This window comes from Sceloporus occidentalis, unplaced genomic scaffold (assembly GCF_023333645.1).
Source record: "Sceloporus occidentalis isolate IW3139 unplaced genomic scaffold, rSceOcc1.0.p SCAF_23, whole genome shotgun sequence".
NCBI lineage: Eukaryota > Metazoa > Chordata > Lepidosauria > Squamata > Phrynosomatidae > Sceloporus > Sceloporus occidentalis.
In genome coordinates this window covers 3,857,955-3,881,297 of record NW_028317003.1, presented here as the reverse complement: position 1 = coordinate 3,881,297, position 23,343 = coordinate 3,857,955, and the positions used below count along the sequence as shown (strand labels likewise).

The 23,343-nt window shown below is 39.5% G+C and overlaps 1 protein-coding gene across 1 annotated transcript in view; it reads left to right on the top strand.

Moving 5' to 3' along the window:
• The first annotated feature begins 2,570 nt into the window (after positions 1-2,570).
• Positions 2,571-23,343, top strand: part of LOC149300706 (dnaJ homolog subfamily C member 13-like) — a 75,699-nt gene continuing 54,926 nt past the window's right edge. Inside the window, exons 1-11 of the mRNA XM_089484832.1 lie at positions 2,571-2,638; positions 9,026-9,101; positions 10,180-10,329; positions 11,031-11,072; positions 11,781-11,981; positions 13,521-13,727; positions 13,837-13,932; positions 14,940-15,031; positions 15,643-15,809; positions 22,262-22,341; positions 22,538-22,707. Coding sequence (XP_089340958.1) covers positions 2,571-2,638; positions 9,026-9,101; positions 10,180-10,329; positions 11,031-11,072; positions 11,781-11,981; positions 13,521-13,727; positions 13,837-13,932; positions 14,940-15,031; positions 15,643-15,809; positions 22,262-22,341; positions 22,538-22,707 — 1,349 coding nt within the window. The remainder of the gene's footprint in view (positions 2,639-9,025; positions 9,102-10,179; positions 10,330-11,030; positions 11,073-11,780; positions 11,982-13,520; positions 13,728-13,836; positions 13,933-14,939; positions 15,032-15,642; positions 15,810-22,261; positions 22,342-22,537; positions 22,708-23,343) is intronic.

The window sequence follows — 23,343 nt, the reverse complement described above, 5'->3', positions numbered from 1 at the left end:
TCAAAGTCAGACCTCATTTGAGGTCTGATTAGAAGACGACCTTGATTATAAGACGAGGGGTATTTTTCAGAGCATTTGCTCTGGAAAAAAACTTGTCTTATAATCAAGCAAATACGGTACCTTAGAGGATTTGGAACCATAATAATTTATGATATTTGACTGCCACTTCCTGCTTACAAGCCACACAATATGGGTTGATATTGTGGTAGATTTGTGTCACATTTTTGTGACCTAAACATTTTGTGGGTGTTTGATTAACAAATGACACCATAGTTTGCCACTTGTTTTATTTGACTTATGTACACAATTATTTTAAACATACATTAATTCAGGTGTAAAAAATGCCTCCCCCTCATCAAAATAAGGACAGCTCAATGAAAGGGATTATTAATGTCCAATGTAAACAGTCAGGTCTGTTGTTGTTGACGCATAACAACTTGGAAAGAGTTAAAGACCACTGGTAGAGCCATATTCAGCTTTTGCGTAGCAATAGTTGAAATCATCTAGTAAGTGAAAATTGACTCTAACAACATCCAGGGACCTTCAGATGGAAACCACTGTTCTATAAGAATAAATGGAATACTTGTCAAAAAGAACCTGGATGCTCCGTATGAGTTCCGGAACAATGTATTTTTTTATAAAGGTTCTGGAAACACATAATGTGTATAACACATACATTTATACTTGTGGCATGATATGTATAAGCAGAATTGCAACAATTGACATTATAGGCCCCTCCCTCTATTCTTAAAGTTTGGTTGCACCCACATCTAGCCATTCCTCTATATCCTACTGTTGTACTAAGCATAGCAAATTCTGTGAACCACTAATATAGGTTAAGAAAATCAAACATTTCTGTACTATACTATTAAACATGATCAGCAATCACACTCCTATCATGCCCAGGCAGCCAGGACATGGTAGAACCTGGGCATATTAGAAGTGTGATTACAGGCTCCCTATGCCGTGCCATTCCCCCCCCCGGCCCCTCCACACACACTCACTCATATACTCATTCATTCCCTTAATCACACATACTTGCTCATACAGTCTCCCCCACCCCCATTACCTGAACTGCAGATCTCTCAGTAGACTACTGCAGAGGCCCTACTGCTTCCTCTCGAACTAATTCTCTGGCCCTGCCCCCAGGGGAAGAGAAGGAAGAGAGCAGAGTCATGTGACTCTGCTGGGTTGCTGCTTGTCCTGACCGGTACAAGAGACACTGCTAGTACAGTGTGCGACCAATGCGCAGGTAAGCAGCCCAGCCCCTGAGGACGATTATTTTCGGACGTTTTTTTATTTCGGCATTTTGCTGATAATGCCCTTTTCGGCCGATATATTTCGGCCACCGATATATAATTTTCAATCCATTGACATTCTTTTGCTTATTTTGTAATGTAGATATGAACACTAGTGAAAATTATTACGTAGGTGAACATTCACAGCGGGCTGAAGTGTCAGCAAAGTTTCACATAGCTAGTGCTTTCCCATATGTATCATTGCTTATACTGTAGAGTAAATATTAAAGACCTTTGAACAGAGACTTCTTTACAGAGTTCTTAAGCAATTGGTCCCCTTAAAACTGCCAGAGTTTCATGTAGTTAAGTCTTGTAATTTGACAGTGATGTTATTAGAATACTACTACGAATAGTATGCTCATCTGCTTGAGTTATAATAGAATATGCACATTTGCTTGTATAATAAATTATTTGCAATATCTGGCAGGTAGAATGTATATAACACCACTGCATATCCCTTAAGAGTCCCAATACCCATCTCTCTCTCCTTAATTCAGCTCTGCTCATTTTCTTCCTTAATTATATTTAGATCATTCATATAGCTTCATTCTTCACCTTTCCTTCTTCACCTTTCCTTCTTGACTTGTTTTTTCTTCTATCTAGCCACACCTTCATTGATTTATTTTTAAAAACCCATGGTAGAGTAGGTTGTGCAGAGCCAATATGCTTTGCATCATTATTAAAACATAATTGGTTAATTGCTGGTCAAGCTTTCTGTGCAATCCCTCTGTGCTCCAAATAAAAAGTAATGCTGGGACCGTAACGCTTTTACAACTTTGTTATGGGGCCTTAGACAATTTTTTTCTGAGATAGGAAGAAATAACCATGCAATCAATTGCAATGAAATTAATTCTCTCTGGCCAAGTACATTCTCGGAAAAATATTTGAAAGTTTCTTGTATGCTTTGTTAAAATATATAATAAATTTACTGCATCGTGATTATTAGTGGGCAAGATGCTTATGCTCCACACTCTAGTACCTACTTGCTTTCCATAGTTATATTAACTGAACCTGTGACTGGAATTTAGAAACTTTGAATTTCTTAGTTTCAACACAAAGGCTTAAGGAATTGCTAAATACCATTCATTGTACCATATTTATTAATTACATGTAAAGGAATAGATACTGAATTTAAAATGTTAAATTTTGCAGTTCAGTCATGCGCTAGATCAAAAGGCTACTGTTACATACGCACCCAAAGGTACTCTAAAATATTTTTTTGGTAGTAACTGTTGCTGATGAAAATGTCTTCATTTTAGGTTTCGATGCAAAATGAACATCATTAGAGAGAACAAGGATCTGGCCTGTTTCTATACTACAAAGCATTCCTGGAGGGGAAAGTAAGTTATTTTTAATCGGTTTCTTTTGGTCTTTGTTAATGTTCCAGGCAAATAAAGTGTTTCTGATAGTTGGAGGAGAGCTGCAGTTTCATCTCACTGGCTCACTTTTTGAAGGGACAACTCCTGTTAGCTTCTGTGACCTTCTGTTCCAAGAATAGCATGGTTGGCCCTGTGCAAAGTCAGATTTCTTAAGTCACCTCATTACAGAAATGTGCAGTTAATGGCAACCAGGCATTTAGAGCTCCTTTAACACTTGCTTCCTAAGCTTAAACGTTATTACTGGATTTCGACACCAGAAACCTAGACCAGGACACAGTAGGAAAAAAAAAGTAAATAAAATGTGACATTATGTAATGATTCTCCAATTCAAAAGGAGCCATGCAGTTACCATTATCTTCCAAAAGTTAAGTTAAAATACTGCCATATAAAATACCCATGGGGTATCTAGCTTTACAAAAATGTATGGTTTGATGGGGTGAATTGAATTGGCCGGGTTCAAAGATGTCCCAAATAGGACCATGGACACAGCCTAACCAGATGTCAAAAAGTTGAAAAACTGAATTGCACATTTCCCAGATGTGGCCGTTTAGCACCCCAACAACATGACAAGCCAATGTACTGGTGGTATTACTGTACTTGGGAGGTGAGGTTGAACACATATTAGGGTAAAAAAATGACTACGGCAAACTTTGGCAAAGACTGGTTAAAAATGCGTGCATGGAAATAAATTACTAGCATTTTCAGTATTCTGGGGTGTCTAGTTTTTCTAATATATGTGGTATGATGGGGATAAATTCAGTTGGCCAGATTCAGAGATATTCAAGTAGAATATGGGGGCAGGATCAGGATTACAAGGTTTGGGAAAAAAATGGTTTGGAAATAGCAATACGCTACTTGAACTTATTGCCATACAACATTGGGTATTTTTAAATTCACGACAAATATTATAATCTATTTTGCATGGTTTTTCATTAGCCTTTGTAGATGGGTAAAAGATTTTTTAAATAAAATTCAGAAAAGTGCTTTTTTTTTTCAATTTAATTTTTTTATGGAAAATTAGATATGATCAATATAATGTCTAAAGAAATCCCTTTTTGTCCTGGAAAAAAAAAACAATATATAACTTGTGTGGGAACACTAAATGAGAGAGAAGAAAATAACAGCTAAGCACGAGCACTGTAAAAACAGCCTCAGTCACAAAGGATACAAAAAGAAAAATACAGCTTGTCATTAAGGGGCTAACTGCAGACCAGGGGGTAATATATGAAAATAAAAACATGATTTGGGAAGAAAAAAAGCTGGCTTCCAAATTTTTTTGGCTGTTTTTAAACCAAATTTGTCGACCCCTGCATTACTGAATCTGACTTTACTACTGTGAATTCTTCAAAGTGGAAATCACAAGCTAACATAGCTTGTGATTTCCACTTTGAAGAATTCACATCATGGGATCTGTAGATACCAAGTAAAATTAATAGCTGTTTTGTAGAAGGATTCTATTTTTATATTTTAATTTTTGCGTTCATTAAGTACTGAATTCTGTCATGGCACATGTTGCAGTACGTGCTTTTATACAAATATTTTTGAATTTGAGCATTTCATAAATAAAAGATATAGATGAACAGTTTCCCGAGTGACTCATTAGGTAATGAATAAATTAATGGTGAATAACAGAAAAACGCTCTGTGGAGCATAGGGAGGTGGGGACTGTTCAATGCATTTCTTCAATAGAATATTGATACCCTGTGATTAAACTGGAAAAGCTTACAGGTGTGGATAGTGGCATCCTAAATACATTTGCCCAAACTAGCTCTATTCTACTGTAGATCAGTGTAAAATTTTGATAGGTACTTAATTATGACTACTAATCAGGGTGACCACATCGGCCATGTTTTCCAGGACATTTATACGTTTTTCATATTGATGACCAGTGCAGGTAATGTGCTGCCCTGCAGTAATTGGGATGTATAGACTCATGTAAGGGAACCAATTAGTTATATGTCATCCATACTGCAGGACAACACTTTATCTGGGCTGGACAGCAATATGTAAAAAGTATATATATATATGGGGACGACTGACATGGAAAAGGACTTAGGAGTTTTAGTTAACAGTAAATTTACCTGTAGCGACCAGTGTCAGGCAGCTGCTGCTAAGGCAAATAAAATCATGGGGTGCATCAAAAGGGGCATAGATGCCCACGACAAGGAAATAATTCTACCACTGTACAAGTCACTAGTCAGACCACACATGGAATACTGTGTAGAGTACTGGGCACCAGTGTACAAGAAAGATATAGTGGAGCTGGAGAGGGTTCAAAGACGGGCAACCAGAGTAATAAGGGGAATGGGAGGACTACAGTACCCAGAAAGACTATCAGAATTAGGGTTATTTAGTTTGGAAAAAAGACGGCTTAGGGGGGACTTAATAACTATGTGTAAATATATAAGGGGGCAGTACAGAGATCACTCCCAGGACCTTTTTATACCCAGGACTGTATCTATCACAAGGGGACATCCTCTACGGCTGGAGGAAAGAAGATTCTACACCAGCACAGACAGGGGTTCTTTACAGTAAGAGCGGTGAGATTATGGAACTCTCTGCCAGAGGAAGTGGTAATGGTAAACTCAATAAAAGAGTTCAAAAGGAGCCTGGACGTGTTTCTTGAAAGCAATAATATTACAAGTTATGGATATTAGATTAATAGGGACAGAACGTTGATCCAGGGATTTATTCTATTTGGAGTCGGGAAGGAATTTTCCCCCTGGTATGGGGCAATTGGCATCTGCTTCATAAGGGTTTTTTGCCTTCCTCTGGATCAACACAGTAGGGACACAATATGTATATAGGTTGAACTTGATGGACTTTGGTCTTTTTTCAACCTTATGAACTATGTTACTATGTGTCCTGAAAAACATGGCCGATGTGGTCACCATACTAATGTTTTAATAAATGTTTATGAATTATAGGGATGCTCATAGATTTGTTTAGCTACTATACCTTATTATACATACTAATAATGGAAACAAATATTTTGTGGCTAATTCAGTGTTAGTGAAGCACTTAAGCAAACCTATACATAAATTGTGGCCCCTTGTATATAATACAAATGAGTTCCAGTTTTAAGACATGAAAGATGTTTCCTAGTTGTGAAAAGAAGAACAAGATGAGTTAAATATGGTAATTAAGTGTTCTAGTATATAAAGGTCAATTCTAGAATCATTCCCGCATTGCTAGCCTGCTACTTAGACTTTTCATGCGGAGCTGTGTTTAAAGCAGCAGTGCGCAGTAGGACTACTTGATATCTCAAGCTTCAACTAGTAAAATCACACTTCCAATCCAAACAATTTATTAATCCCCTCCGTGTCAGTTGGTGATGAGATGATGTAGTCATCTGCATGTACTGCAACATGCCTTCCAAGTATATTTGTTTAGGAAAGGCAGCCTAGGGGAAGAAGAAAATAAGACAGGAGTGGCGTTTTCTAACTCCAGTAGAAAAATGCATTGCAAAAATCTGCACATTGTAAAACGCAATAATTTTTTTTTTTAAATTCTACATAAAATTTGACTTGAATGTAAATTACTTTTTATAAAAATATGATTAGATCGTTTCTTTAAATAACAGAAAGGGGCTAGTGTCCATGTCTTTTCCTGTTGTGTAGCCTGTTACATGAGCCAAATGCTGTGTCAGCGGTTAGGTCACTGAAGCATACTGTTCTGTTTACTGTATTAAGATGGGGAAAGTGGAAATTTTATTTTTTAGTTATGTATAGAAAAAATGCCCTTGTGCGGTATCCTTTCTATTACTTTGCAGGTACTTTAGTATGCATTCAGTAAAACCTTGTTTTAAACGAAAAAAAAAAAAAAAAGCAGTCTGAAGTTAGGCCAAACATATCTTCTAAAAGCCAGTAAGTGAGGTCAAGGGAAAGGGGCAAATGCATATGGGGCATTTTTAAATGACTAATCTGCTATCGTATGCATTAACGTGCAAATAATGGATGGAGGGCCCTTTTATTAATGCTTATTTCCAGCATTAGTAATGGCAGTAACATTTTTATAATGTAATCTGATATTAACTTGATTTCAGATTTTCTTTTCTGTATTGCTTAATTTGCTTTAATTTAATGTCACATTTTTAAGGTTTCAAGTGAACTGTGGATTAAACTTGTGTAGCATTTTTTTGATCCACACCATTCACACTCTTTACACCCTCAGTGGGAAAGACCCTCATGAGAACTCTGAGCTCCCCTTGCAGGATAAATACAGGTACTGCATTCAACCATAAAAGTTAAGGAGGCCGGCTGACTAATCACAATGTGAGTAATATATAAAAATAATACAAATAGATAAAAAATAGATGTCACCATCAGGAGAACTATCCAGTTCCAACAAAATGGAAATAAAAATATTATATATATATATATATATATATATATAACAATGAAAAGTTTTTATTTATGAGCAAGCCCTAAATTTAGCACTGTATCTTCCCAAAAATCATGACAAGGAAAATACTACCATTTGAAATACCCATAGTTTAAAAAAAAATGTATGGTTTGATCAGATAAATTAAATTGGCCGTGTTCAAAGATGTCCCAAATATTATATTATATGGGTGCAGACTCACCAAATGTCAGAATTCAAAAGAAAAAAATGGAGACCTCCCAAATGTAGCTTTTTCGCCACCAAACAACCCAACAAACCTATGCGTGGGTGGTATCACTGTACTCAGGAGAGTACATTGGCATTTTGTGTTGAAGTGACATATACCAGAACCTCCAAATTCTTACCTGAAGTACAATGTGTGCAAAAACAATTACTTCCACTAACCTTGACAAAGACTGGTATAATTATTGCATGGAAAGTGTTAAAATCATTTGCAATACCCTGAGCTGTCTAGTTTAAAAAAATATTTGGTTTGATGGGGGTCAATTAAATTGACTGGCTTCAAAGATTTCCCAAATAGGACATGGGGCAAGATTTGGGGAAAAAAATGGTTTTGAAATAGCCAATCATTACTAGTACTTATTGCCCTATAACTTGCAAAAAGACATAAAAACATTTGGGTATTTCTAATTAGGTTTTTCTTATTAGCCTTTTTATATGAGTAACAGATTTTTTAAATAAAGGTCGTGGGGTTTTTTTTAATAGTAAATTAAATGATGTGATCAAAATAATGGCATCTAAAGAAAGCCATTCTTGTCCTGAAAGAGAACCTAATATATAACTTATGTAGGTATACTAAATGATAGAGAGGGGTCACAAAGGGTACAAAAAGAAAAAAACAGCCCGTTCCTTAGCGGGTTAAAGAATTTGTGGAAATGAAAATTGAATTAGAGTGAGATAGTACCAAAGAAATACCGAGTTGCTTTGCCAGAAAGATGCTTATTAATTTTTTATAATTTGTTGTAAAGACTTGTTGTCTTTGATATGGAGTTACTGTTAGAGATATTGTAAGAAGGTAGTAGAACAACTACCTATACAGCTGAATTCACATGTGTTTATCCAAATGCAGAATTAGATTAATCATTCCTAATGTTACAGGATACTAAATCTGTTCTCAAAATAATTTTTTAAAAATGTCAAATTTTGCCTTGTCTACAAGGGATACACAATTATCATGTGACAGATAGCAATGGTTTGCCTCTATAGGCTGAATCTACTAGATTTAACAATAGCAGGAAGGTTTTGCATTGTACTGTGCACTAACCCTGGTGATAACAGGAAGCATATTTTGTCATAATTTCTTCCTTCACTAGTAGCCACATATACTTTTTAACTTTAAACCTAGTACCGATTATTATTATTATAATCTTTTATTTATATAGCGCCAATAATTTACGCAGCGCTTCTTACATATATATTATATATTCAAGGGGTATGACAAGACTAGAATTGATAGACTAAGCCAAACTGAAACATTAGAGGGAGAGAGCCCTGCTCGCAAGCTTACAATCTGTTACTCAACCTATTGATAAAAGCAATATGTAGAAATGTTGAGTGACCCTGCTATGTCGCTGGCATTTGTGCATCTGCATTTTTTATCTGGTTTTGTAAGCAATTTTTTGTACGTGCTTTTGTAAAGCTACATGTTTTTTGACATTAGCTGTGCTAGTAATCTATTTCACTCAATATTTTCCTTTTTTAAGACTCTAAGTAAGGGTTGCATAATATATTAAAAATATGTTCTACTTTTACAAAACTTAGTTCTGAATAAAGCATACAAGTTAGACTGTGTATTATCCCTGAGATTTTATGGTGCATTAAGGTGCCTGTGTAGATACTAGTTACTTTGAGTTCAGTCATAAGGCAAAGTTTTGGTTTCATTAAAAAGCTTCTCTAAATAGTAATAATTATAATTGACGACCTGTTTTTTTTATTCTGTTACAGGTATAAAAGAGTATTTTCTATTGGAACACATGCTATAACTACATATAACCCCAATACTCTCGAAGTTACAAATCAGGTGTGTATATGTTTCTTCTTGAATATTTTATATATAAATATATATATATATATATATATATATATATATATATATACACACTCATAATATTTTATTTTATTTTTGCTGTGCATGTTTTATACAATTACGGGAGAGTCTACTTCCCTATTAACCCTTGATTGTAAAACTGACTTGATGTAAAATGTCTTAGATCACTGAAAATGGCAGAACCATAGTTCTGCTACCAACCATAGTTTCTTCTAGCCACGGGTGGTAGCAAACCCATTTTTCTACAAGTGTTATGGAACAGCAACTTGCATAATGCTATGTTTGCCATGGATGCAATCATTTTTGTTTAAAAATACTTACTGACCATCCTTGGATTTGATTTTCCTCAACAATTTAAGAACTAGATATTCATTATCTAATCCCAAATTTTGTTATTACAATACAACATGAAAGTGTTAAATTAAACCAGGTTGTCCTGAGCTGTCCCTTCTTTTAGACACAGGTCCTAGATCACATCTGGAATAATACTACTATGATTGGTGGGTGCTTTGAGCATCTACCACCCTCGTCCCAATAAATGAAATAAAATCAGATCATTTGCAATTAATTTCATATTGTGTTTTCATACATTTGTAGTGTTTTTCTTCCTCGTATCTAATTTATTTAAATAGATTTTAAGAAAGTATTGTAATTCCTGTTTTAGTCACTTCTGACTTTTATGTTGGGATCCAGATATATCAGCTTTAGGAAAACCCATATCTTGTTTTTATACGGTAATAGTTAAATCAAATGAGGTTAACACCAAACGGTCTAACTAGGCTTTTTTAAAGATGTGTTGTAGCCCAGGCTTGTATGACCTTTTTAAGATATAATAATTGTGAGTCTTTTTAAGACATATGAATGTATTTAAAAAAATTGGTTGACTTGATATTTCAGACACAGCCAATGCTAAATAAGGCCCTGTCTGTTATGACCCATATTTTGATTAATTGTATATGCAAAAACATAATTTTATTCAACAAATGTAAAAAAAAATCCTTATTTATTGTTGCGTTTCTAACCGAGTAATTGTTTTCTTATGGATTTTCAGTGGCCTTATGGAGACATTTGCGGTATCAGCCCTGTGGGTAAAGGGCAAGGATCAGAATTTGCTCTTACTTTTCGGAAAGGCAGTGGGAAGAAATCTGAAACACTAAAGTTTTCTACAGAGCACAGAACAGAACTTCTCACTGAAGCACTGGTAAGATTTTTCAAAGACTGGCCTTTAGAAATAGTTATTTACTTGTAAAAAATGAATGATCACAATAACACTTATGCTATCTAACGTATTCCACACTAGCAACCCACCATCACATCAACCCCGGCAACGTGGGAGCGAATTTAACAGATGATGTACCTGGTACGTCACAGGTCCTGTGGGATTATTTTATTATGACATACCTGGTACGTCATCAGTCCCAAAGAGTTAAAGTGTTACTCATTTAAGAACAGCAGAAATAGGTTTGAGATTTTTTCTGCTGGTTACGCATTCCCTGAAAACATTATAGATGAGGCAAAATATAACATGATTAATGAGTTATTCCTGGGAAGGCTTTGGGACATTCATTAGTACTAGACTTTTTTTTTAACTTTACATTGTTATAAAGGGTTAAATTCAGTATGCTAGAATAGCACAATGGAAGTTAAGAAATGTAAGAAAAACTTAAGTAAAACAAAGGTATTATGCTGTAAACTTGTTGGTAACCTGCCAATTGTAGTAAAAAGGTTTAGATTCAGAAGAAGATAACAAAGCAATACAGACTGGTGGTATACTCATCGTAGAATAGAATAAGTCATGTTGAAAGTTTGTGCAAAAAACCCAAAACATTTTGACAAGAATGCTCAATGAAAACTGAAAAGATTTGGCAATTTATGCTTAACCCCATAATTTCTTTCCCACAGCGATTCCGAACAGACTTCGCTGAAGGAAAGATTACTGGAAGGGTGAGTAAATGTTTTTGACGTTATTTAAAATGCAAAGAAAAACACAATCCTTCCAAAGTAAATGAACTTTTAACATAGTTGTAGAAGTGCTTTTTCTACCACAGGGTACTGGTAAATGGACAGTAAATAATTTCCGTTACAGTCTAGTCTTAATTCTGACCTTGAGAAACCTCATGGAGCAAACAGGTAGCTTCTATCTATCCTGAAATATTTGAGCTGTATGGGTGAATTCTGTCTCCCAACAATACAAACACGCATATGTTGGGTTGGCTCTTTAACATATACTAAAGGTGCAAACTAATGCCCCATAACAACCCCACCAATAAAGAATGCGTATTAAAGTTATCTGTAAGTATACATTCTTCACCTGAAAAGGAAATTAAAACACTTGCCTTATGAAAATGCTGCAATTCATTGGTCATTCCTCTGTCCTCATATGATGCCGCTAATCACTGGCAGGAAAAGTTAAGATAAGAGAACAAATGCATAGAGAGAATGCTGATAAATTCCTCTATGTATTTGCAAACCCCCCAAAAATGTTCATTTAAAGATGTGTTAAACTGCATATGATGACCAGAGTGTACCTTTTAATATATTTATTTCCCTTGTTAATGCAACAACACGTGATACTTCTTATGCCAACAAGTGGTATAGTGGCAGAAATCACATGAAAGCTTAATGAATTTACTATTTCCCATGTCGTTTTAGCGGTACAACTGCTATAAGCATCACTGGAGTGATACAAGGAAGCAAGTCATTCTGGAAGTGACTCCTGGAGGCATTGATCAAATTGACCCAACAACCAATCGTCTCCTCTGCTCTTATGATTATAGAAATATTGAAGGCTTTGCAGATGTGTCTGACTATCAAGGGGGGTTTTGTATCCTGTATGGGGGCTTTAGTCGACTGGTAAGGTGTTTTTTTTTCCTTCACACTTATAATTTTGTTTGAATTAGCCGGTTGTCACAGAACTATAGTACTAATAAAATGTAACATATAAAGAATTGTATCACCTAAACAATATTTAAAAGGAACCCCAACTATTTTTTTTATTACTAGTATCCCATTTTAAAAAAAAATGTTGAAACAATATTGTGCTGTTATATTTTTTAAAGCACTTAATTTTTACATTAAGTTTTCAGACAGCTGCATAATAGTTTTGTATATGTTCTAGTTGTGTTTTCTTAGCCCAATCTACTATACAAACACCCTGATGCCTTAGTCTTAGACTTAATCACCTAGCCTGAAATTCTGAATAATGAAAGGATGTAGAGGAAAGAGTTTTACTGTACAAGCAGGACTTTGTGATGTAATGTTATGTTGATTTGTGACACTGTTAATGTTGTTAATTTCCAAACTCTAAAGTTCTACCTTAAATACTAATATATGGTCTACCTTAAGTCCTGTTATGCAACTAGTTGAGGGGGCAGCAGAGAGAGAGGAAGAGAGAGCATGGAATAAAGAAGTTTCTGCCTGATCTGTCTGTCTTTATTGTACATACAACACAGACTTCATTAGAATTGCCATAAAGAATCTACTCGGTGTTGTGTGGGGAAAGCCGTACAAAATATCATGATTGACACAGATGGCAGCCTCTAGGTCTACTGGAGCAAAATCATTTAAAACCATGTTTCTGTCAATGCCAACCCACATTAGTGTGTATAGCACTGTATGAAAATGTTTCTTTTTTTCCATTTTTTTCTTTTTTTTTTTTTTTTTAAGAATATTTTTTGGTGCGTATGGAGTTTGTTTGAAAGTTCGTGTGGGACTGGATTTTTATTTTATTTATTAGTTTTTTTTCTCCTCTACTAATGCATATATTGCTGTTAACCAGTAATGTATTTAATTTGGGCTCTGGCCTGACCCACAGCGGCACTCCCTGAATTAATTGTTGCTGTTAAGTTATAACATTAAAGTGGCACTAAATACATTGTAGGAGGCAAATCATATTTTACATCCCTTTAAGTTCTTAAAGTTCTATGTAGCTTTTCTTTATGACAAATGCTATTGTAGCACTTATGAAGATCGGGTATAGGCAACAACAGACTTTGCTTATAGTCATGTTGACAGAAGCCATGCATAAGGAAAGGTGGACAGTTCCAGATCCACATGGGTCCCTTCCAATGTGTACCCCTAAAACACAACACTGTACCCTGGAAGGTATGGGAAAAATATGAAAAATCTTCCAATTATTGTTTCCCCAAGCAAAAAAACAGTCTATAAAAAAAAAAATGGACCTGTCTCCTACATGGCGTTTAGCATCATTACGTTTATGCAATTTACACTTACTTGAAAATTGTGTAAAACTTACTATAACTTGTTACTTTTGCAAAAGACCATTAAAAAACACTGTACATCTCTGCATCTACACATAGGACTGTCTAGTCTGTTCATTCTGGGTTCTTTTTTTTGGTTTATTACATAAAATATTTGTTCCTTATTTTATAGCACTTATTTGCAACAGAGCAGAGAGAAGAGATAATAAAAAGTGCCATAGAACATGCTGGGAACTATATTGGCATCTCCTTAAGGATAAGAAAAGACCCCATAGAGTTTGAACAATACGTCGGCCTTCGCTTGGGGAAATATAGCAATGACGAATCTATCACTTCATTAGCAGAATTTATTGTTCAAAAAATCACGCCAAGGCATTCGGTAAGAGTTACACAGCTGTGTTAAGATTTTATGCGTTATTGTTCTGAGTTTTTGTAATGAAATAAAATCTGGGCGCTTGTGACTTTGTTTGTTGGTTGTATATTTTCAGGAGCCAGTCAAACGATTGCTAGCACTTACTGAAACTTGCTTAGTGGAGCGGGACCCAGCCACCTATAATATTGTAACACTTAAACCGCTAGGAGAGGTTAGTATCTTCTGTGGTTTTGTTCTTTGACCTTATACATCTTTCAATCCTAGGAGCTTATTAATTGTTCCCTGATTGCGTAAACACATTTTTTGGTCTTCTGCCACAAAACTCAGATGAACGTTTATTTTTCTTTCTTCATGTTTCAATGTCTAATGCTGTATCTCTTTAATGATTATATACAGCATGTACCACAATATATTCTGGAGATCTTGATTCTACTACTAATGTTCTGTCTGCTGGGTGCAGTCCCTTTTGCTGCTTAACAGAGCATCTTCATATCATGAAGTTTTATTCCAGGACATTTTATTTTTTTCATTTAACAGATGATTCAAACAATATAATGAATGCTCTCACCTAAAAGCTTACATGTTTTCTGAAGATAAAATTTGTATTTTTGCCCATTCTGCTTTTATGATGGTGATAGTTGGTAAAGCTGCAAATGAACATTCAAAATCCGATGGACACCCGTTAGCTGTCTTTTAGTGTTTGTGTTGTCTTTATGATACTTTCTGTGTCTCTCTTTTGTGTTTCTTTTGGTATGTGTAAATTAGCTCTATCTTCCCTTACACTTTGTGTTAATTCTTCTAGCTCACACCATTTATGTCTCTCCTGTATATAAATAGCATTTTTCCTTGTTTTGCATTAAAACTATGTAGAGCGAAAGAGAGAGATTTCTCAATGCCTGTATGAATAAAGGTCGTAGAGTCACTACAGTAACCATCAAAATGTTCCTGACGATCAATTTACCACTTCCGTATGAGTTGTTATTCATACATAATATAGTTTACAGTTGCTTATATGCCAGCTGGCAGTTTATCACCAGTCCCCTTTTGTGTCTTTGCATACAACCTGTAAACAACTAATGCCCCGATATGCCTCTTTAAAATTGTGTCCTGTTTGGCGTTTCAAAATGTACATGTGCATTGAAGAAATGTATAAAGATTTCAATTTCTCAGAAATTATGGATATTGCATTTTAATGTGTTTTATTTGTTTCTCTTAAAGATTTTTGCACTTGTATATGACCCTGAAAACCCTCAGCTTTTTACCATTGAGTTCATCAAAGGACAAATTCGCAAATACTCTTCAACTGAAAGGTAAAATTCAGCCAGTACTGATACATTGATTGTCCATGTTATCTCCTTGATCTTAATGCAACATTGCCTTCTAATTAGATGAAAACTGATACAAAAATAGCAGTTTCCATTGTGTACCAGGAAATTAGTGTATAGGGAAATCTTTTCATTCAGCTCCCCCCCCAAAAAAATACTACAGAAAATGTACTGAAAGTGCTATTAACCATCTCTTGGGATTTGCAAATCATCTTTCATTTTTAGACTGTTAGGATAGCCTCAGCATTATTATTTAGATCTAAAAACTAAATAGATCTAATTTGTGCCACTGCCAACACTGTGTCGGACAATGGAGGGAGAGGGCAGTTGCTTCAGCAGGCCTGCAGCTTCTGTGTCGGGTAAACATTTTTATTTTGTATTCATTTTGAAAGCTTGTTCAGAGTATTTTAATATGCGTTTATCTAAATTGTCTCTTTAAATTTACTGTATTATTTGCTTTTTATTTTTTGTTTTTATGTTTCCAAATAATGCTGTCAGATGAGTTCGGTACTTTATCACAAACGCATTGGTTGGCTCTTTTTTGTCAGCTTCCATCAATACTAATAGGATTTACATTGTACTTATTTTGTTTCCAGAGATTCATTGTTGGCAAGCCTGCTGGATGGCGTTAGAGCTTCAGGCAATAGGGATGTTTGTGTCAAGATGACCCCAACTCAGAGAGGTCAGCGTTGGGGTTTAATGAGTGTTCCTGTGGATGAAGAAGTAGAAAGTCTTCACTTAAGATTTCTAACTACACCACCAAGTAAGTGAACTATGGGATTATCCCTATGCCACATATAGAAAATGTACAGACTTAAATTCAGGGTGATTTGGAAGATCCCTGTAGAAGGCTGCCTGTATATGAAGAAAACACAAAAACAGGAGATATTCTTCTTTTTTGTTAAAAGTGAACTTGCCTGTATGCTGAAACAATATGTATTAATTTATTTCGTTATGATGCTCCTAGCTTGTACCTTAATTTATCCGTTATACATTGTCTTTATTCTGTTATTTGATGCTTTTATGATGTTAAATGTCATTCACATATTATGGCTTCACATTGCTGGCCTTCCTCTTTTTATTTACCTGGATCTGAATGATTATACATGACAAGTGCATAGTTGAGTTTGTGCCCAGGAAGACCGTACCCCATACCCAAATAATGACTCAGACACTTTATTTGGGTGCAAAATATTTTTGTCCACAGCTTTATTAACATATATACAATATTTAGAGGTCATTGTCAACCCAGCCACCCCGGTTAACATAATTAACAGTTTACATCTTATTAACACTGACAATGACCTCACATAACCAATAAATTAACCATATAACAATGGCACCAACACATACCAGGTGCCTCCACATTAACATATTAACATATTGACCACAATAGGGATGTACCGAGACACCCCCACCAGACCGTTTAACCAAATTATAACTATGTAGGGGCATACCGAGACACCCCTACACCACCGATTTAACCAAACCACCAATGCAGGGGCATACCGAGACACCCCTACACCACCAATTTAACCAAACACCAATGCAGGGGCATACCGAGACACCCCTACACCACCCCAGGTTCTGAGCCACAGGCCAGCTCGAAACCTACACCAATAACTTGAACCAAGTCAAATTATTAACCAAAAACATAACAAAACACCGTATTAGGCAACTATCCCCGCCACAGGCCAGACCTTGAACCCCTCAAGCCGTCTGAGCCCCGCCACACCGAAAAAACAAAGCTTGGGTTAATGCGTCCTGAAAACCCAAATTCAAAAAATCCAGGCCCACATCAGTTAAGTGGACCCCATCCTCCCTAAAATAGCCAGGCAACAGGGACTCCAACTCCCAATGCCGTATCACCAGGCCACCACAACGCCTAATAAAGCTCGCCATAAGCTTATTTACCTTACCCTTGTACCGCGCAAGGGCAACCGCATCACGTGCATGCCTCCAATGCAACCTCGGAACTATCTCCGACCACAAAACCAACACACGAGGAACTAGAGCCCTCAACCTCTCCACATCCCGTTTCATTCGCCAAACTAATTCCTTCTGGGGTACCACACCTAAATCGTTACCTCCCGCATGGAACAAAACAATGTCCGGAACCCCCTCTTCCCGTAAGAGCCGCCAAAGTTCCGCACACACGTCATTCCATCCCGCACCACGAAGGCCAATCCAACGTAGCAACAGACGATCCTCCGGAAAGCCCAGTTGTTGACCCGTCGCACGAACTGCGGCTCTCCGACCAGCCCAGTATATGTAGGAATGGCCCATGATCCAGGCCACTAAACCTGAAAAACAAAAGCAACAGTAAACAGAAACCCCCAGCAGAGCAGAGCTCATAACAGACCTTCAGGCCGAACATACGACCTAAAACGACCCGACTCCCAACGCCCCAACTTCTTGACCAGATCATCACCGAACCCCATCCGGGCTGCTTCCGTAGCAGCCCCAATACGAAAAGAGTGGGTACCAAACTGACGCGGATCCAATCCCGCGCGCTCCAAACACGTACGAAAGATCCGTAAAAATTGAAACCGAGATAAAGCCGACCCGTTCTCATGGAGGAGAAAAGGTCCCACCACCGCAGGGCGATGAGCCAAGTATTCAAAACAACCCTGGACTGGACACATCACGGACCTGGGCCATGGATACAATACAACATCGCAGCCTTTCCCAAGCACATCCGTCTTGGACCGCCGTAAACGAATAGACACCATGTCCCCGCTGACCAGCACGTCAGACCTCTGAAGACCCCCACCTCCAGCCCGACTCCTACTCACCAGCTCCCCGATCCGGAAAGCTCCGAAAAACGCCAAAATGAATGCCAACCCAAACAACCTGGATTCATAAACCGAAAAACACACCAATGGCAAAACATCCAACACCTTCTGCAACACCTGCACAGAAACCGGGTGCCTAGTGTCACCAACACCAACCCGCCTCCGAAATCCCTTTAAAGCCTGGCGAACCAAAAATTCCTTAGTATGATCCTTCCAACCCTTAAGTTTGAACAAAAACGCCAAGGCTGACATATTCCTTCCCAAAACCGCGGGGGAAGCCCCTTTTGAAACCAAATCAAACAAGAACCACAACAGCACATCCAGCTGCTCCGCCGCAGTACTCACAGACCCTACGCAGGAAACCATCCTGTCCCAATCGTCCCAAACCTTACCATAAGCCGACCACGTTACCGGCGCCAACGATGCCCTCACACCTCCAGCAAGCAACTCGTCCCTAATTGCCACATCTCGTCCGGACAGACCAGACCCGAATCCTGAGCCCCTGGCGCCACCTCGCGGAACCGTTCCCACTGAAAACGAGACAGGGAATCCGCTATAACATTTAAAAAGCCCGGGACGTGCTCAGCCCGAAACACCACATTAAGAGACATACAGAGCAGAACAAACCGTCGTAACAACCGAACCACCGCCATAGAAGAAGCCGACAGCCGATTTACCGCATGGACCACTGCCATATTATCCGAGAAAAACACCACCTTCTTATCACGAAACGAATCACCCCACAAAGACAAGGCGACCACCAAAGGAAAAAACTCCAAAAACGCCAAGTTGCGCATGAGCGGACTGTCCCTCCAAGAGTCCGGCCAACGTTCCGCACACCAATAGCCTCGGAAATACACCCCAAAACCAACACTCCCCGAAGCGTCAGTATAAAGCTCTAACTCCTCGGCGAACACCGACTCCCTGCGAAAAAGCACCGTACCATTGAAATGTTGCAAAAACACCTCCCACACCTCTAAATCAGCTCTCATAGCCGCCGAAACCCGCACAAAATGATGCGCCAACTGGACACCCGAAGTGGCCCTTGACAAACTCAGAATGAAAATCCTGCCCATAGGTATGGCCCTACACGCAAAATTTAAACGACCAATCAAGGATTGTAACTGCCGCAAGGTTACCTTCCGAACACCACGAAATTTGTGAACCACTTCCCGAAGCGCCCGCAGCTTATCTTGCGGTAGCCTGCATTCACCCGCAACCGAATCAATTTCCAGCCCCAAAAAACTTAAACAGGTAGTGGGACCCTCGGTCTTGTCCGCAGCCAGCGGAACACCAAACAACCCGGTAACCCACTCCAACATCCGTAACAAGTAACCACACTCCCCAGAGCCGCACGGACCCACACAAAGAGAGTCATCCAGATAGTGAACCAAAAACCGACTCCCTGCCTCCATCCTGACCACCCATTCAATGAACGAACTGAACTTCTCAAAATAAGAACAAGAGGTGGAGCAACCCATAGGGAGACACAAGTCGACAAAATACTGACCCTCAAAATAACAACCCAACAAATGATGACAATCCGGGTGAATTGGTAACAAACGAAACGCCGATTCAACATCTGCCTTAGCCATAAGAGCATTCGGGCCCGCCTTCCTAACCAACTCGACAGCCTGGTCAAATGATGCATAGGAAACGGAACACAGCACCTCATCAATGTCATCGTTCACCAACAAACCCTTCGGGTATGACAGGTGATGGATCAACCTGTACTTCCCAACTTCTTTCTTAGGTACCACCCCCAACGGTGACAAACGTAAATTATCCAGAGGGGGAGAAGAAAAAGGACCCGCCATCCTGCCCCAAGAGACTTCCTTTTCCAACTTGTCCCTCACCACCTCTGGAAACTCCAAAACCGACTTCAGATTCCGATTACAACTTCGAAACTGCCTAACAGAAAAAGGAATGTAAAACCCATAACGAAAACCTTCAAACAACAACTGAGCCGCTTCACGATTACCGTAGCGGCTTAGCCAGGGCAGCATCGCGTTTAACCTCACCGGGGTTAGCCCCAGAGGAAGCGGCCCCGAACCCGGAAGGCGTAGTTCCCGAGACTCCTCCAGATTTTCCCTTCTTAAAACACTTCGTGAAACTATGGGCACCCCCACAACCGGAACATTCATGTTTGAATTTGCAAGCAGACCCCCACTTACAATGGCTGTCGTTGAACAGCCAGCAAAAACCTTTCCTATTAACAGCCGACGAGGAACCGTGACCGCCCGCGCCGGCCCCCGACTGAAAGGGCTGCGCCTTCTGCACCATCGTAAGCTTCATCCATAATGGCAGGTCCATCTGGTCCCACCGCATACCTGGATTAGCCGACAACCGTTGCCTAAACTGCTCGTCGTATTTCCACCACGCCAAACCCCCATATGTCCTATACGCTTCCCAAATACCATCCAAGTAACAGAAAAGAGGAGAGCACAAATTAGGCGACTTCTCCCCAATAACACTAGCCAATATACAAAAGGCCCTCAACCAATTACAACGACTTGGGAATCTTCCTGTAACGCTTTTTCTTTTCCTCCTCCTCCTTCTTAGCATCCTTCTTATCCTCCTCTTTCAAATCTATAAACTCCTCCAAAGGTAACAAAGAAAATATCTCCACAAAATCCCCTTTCCAAATCTTATCCTTAACATCCTGCTTAAGATGAACCCCCAGGGGGCCAGCAAAGGAAACATAGGCATTCTGCCTAGCCGAATCAGGAATCCCACCTGTCAACTCTGCCCTCTCGACACTAACCGAAGAAGCCCCCGTGACCAAAGCCTCACCACTATCCTCACCTTCCACTGCCGGTACAACCACCGCACTGGCTGCTCCCACACCGGAGCCAGCCAGAGACCACACCTGACCACAACCAGAACCCACCTGAGACCCCTTCTGCAGAGACCCCAACAAACCCTTCAAACCATCTAACAACTTTCGGGTTTCAACCATAGTTTTGGACTCACCACCGGAACCTCTGGCCGCAGCTCCAGGCCCCGAGGCTGCATCCTGGCCGCCGCCTTCACGAAAATCCCTTGGCAAGGCCGCACTCCTATCACTCCTAGCCTCCGCCGAAGGACGTCGCTGAGGACCCGGGCCATGACCACCGTCTGCACTGGAAGACCTAGGAGGAGATAAAAGCCGAGGCACAGACAAAGATTCCCCACGAAAAGACAAACTACGCCGAACAGGAATCCGAGACTGAAATACACTAACCTCCCTCCCCGGGCTCCTACTGGGAGACCTAGACCTAACACAAGCCCTACTCAAACCTCTACCTAAGCCTCCAGACGAAGACAGCGCCTCAATGTCATCCTGAAGCAAAACAACATCCGAAGCCTGACTCTCAAACTCAAAGTGCGGCCACCACGACCCACCTGCCTACCACTAGCCTCCTCAACCAACAACCCAACATCCTGCGTCATACGCTGCATCCGGGCCCAACGAAGTGGCCGTAAATCCGGAGACGGCACCACGGGACCGCCCGTGGCCCACCGCATAACTCCCATCACCTTCAGCCAGCTGCTCTGTCGCAGAAACGGCACCTTCCCTGCACCGAAGGCCCGAAGAAAACGCTCGGGAGCTGCCACTAACCCTCACCGCTGCAGAAGCCGCTCCCTCATCTTCCGACGAAAACGTCGGGGAATTCCTGCCACTGCGCACCTCAGGGGCAGACGCACCACCAACCACGCTGCCACCTGTCTCGCCCCCCGCTGACCTAGCAGCACCCCTAGACCTCCCGGGGCCCGCCGCACTCGATTCCTCGTACCTGCCGACGTAGCCGCGTCCAACACCAGCCATGTCGACCTCCATCCGCTGCTGTTCCGCCAGGGCCCTTTGAAAACCGCGGGGCGCCCGCGAAGTACCACTCCCACGAACACCAGCTCCGCTCCAGCCTCCAACACTCCCGTCACGCCTGTCCCCCGAGCGACTCCGAACCCGGCGTCCTACAGACGACAGCTCCGGGCTCAAACGTTCCGGAGGCATTGTGCGCCGCACAGGCCAACCCGAGGAAGGAACCGCCACGACGTCCAGCACAGGTGCCAACTGCTCCCTCAGCCAACCGGTACCACGTTCTCTCGTAGCCATCCGAAGCCCCTCCAGAATCTCCTCAATTTCCCACTCCATCTGAAAAAGAAAGCAAAAGCTTCTCCAAACCAAGTTGCTCAATACAGAACAACCAGGATTTAGAAAAGCAGTTAAGTGACCGTTTACAAAATGGTTGCCACTTATATACCTTACCAATAACCCCACCCATAACAACTCTGAACCAATTAAATTAAATCATTCCTTTTTGCACACCACCTAGCTCTGTCAAGGCCCACTCCGCCTAAGCTGCGCTGCTCCATGGGCTTCATGTCTGTTAGTATAATGAACATTTGGTAGAATACTAAAATGTTATTTCTTTTCTAGATGGTGTCTTTGCTGATGCAGTATTTAGATTCAACTCTAACATATCTTACAGTGGAGTTTTGCATGCTGTAACACAAGATGTAAGTATTTGATATATTGTACATGTGGAAATACTATGTTAAAGTAGGATAAATATTTAATGTCACTTACACTGCTGACACTTCTATTAACCGTATTCTGTATTTTTACACTTGTCCAATGTGCATAAAAATACATCAGGACTTGTAGTTTACAAGTGCTGTTGCTGAACCTAATTAATTTTTGTTTTTAAAACAGGGTCTCTTTTCTGAGAACAAAGAGAAGTTAATTAATAATGCCATAACATCCTTACTGTCCCAAGAAGGAGATGCTGCAGCATCAAGTGCCGAACTGGAAAGCCAATTCCAGGCAGTCCGACGATTAGTGGCTTCCAAAGCTGGATTCCTGGCCTTCACTCAGCTCCCAAAGTAAGCAGCTAATCAGCTTGTCGCACTGAAAATCTGCCTTCGGCCTCTTCTACACATGTTTCTTTAGGCTTTTTATTAATGACGTCAGAACTTTATATACCAGCGCACAAATATGTTATAGGTGTCTATTTGTAGAATTTATAAGCTGTCATCTTGCACATTTTCCATGTTAAGGTACAATATTCATCATTCTGAGTTTTCAGTTTCATTGAGTTTTGTCTCTGTATAAAATGCTGAGTGAGTCATAGTTTGTACCGTATGCTTAGTGTCTACATTCTAAGTAGTAATAGGTAAAAATTTGCACAGATATCTACATTAAATTAGCATTTAATAAAATATTCTGCAAAGGAAATAATGCACCCCAAACATTGCATTGTATTTAAAATAAAGTTGGCATGAAATTACTGTTAGGTACTTTAGACAGGAGAATTTATGTTTGCTTTGGGATTGGGTACATTAACATACCATACCCTAATTCATAATTTTTCCACTTATTATGAAGTGACAAAAGGGTAAACTGTGTGAGTAATCTGGGTTCATGTAGAAGTCTAAAACTATTATATTCACTGTATTTAATGCAAAAATGGATGGATTGCTGGGAAGTTCAGGTTCTAGAATTCCTTGTGGATATATTTC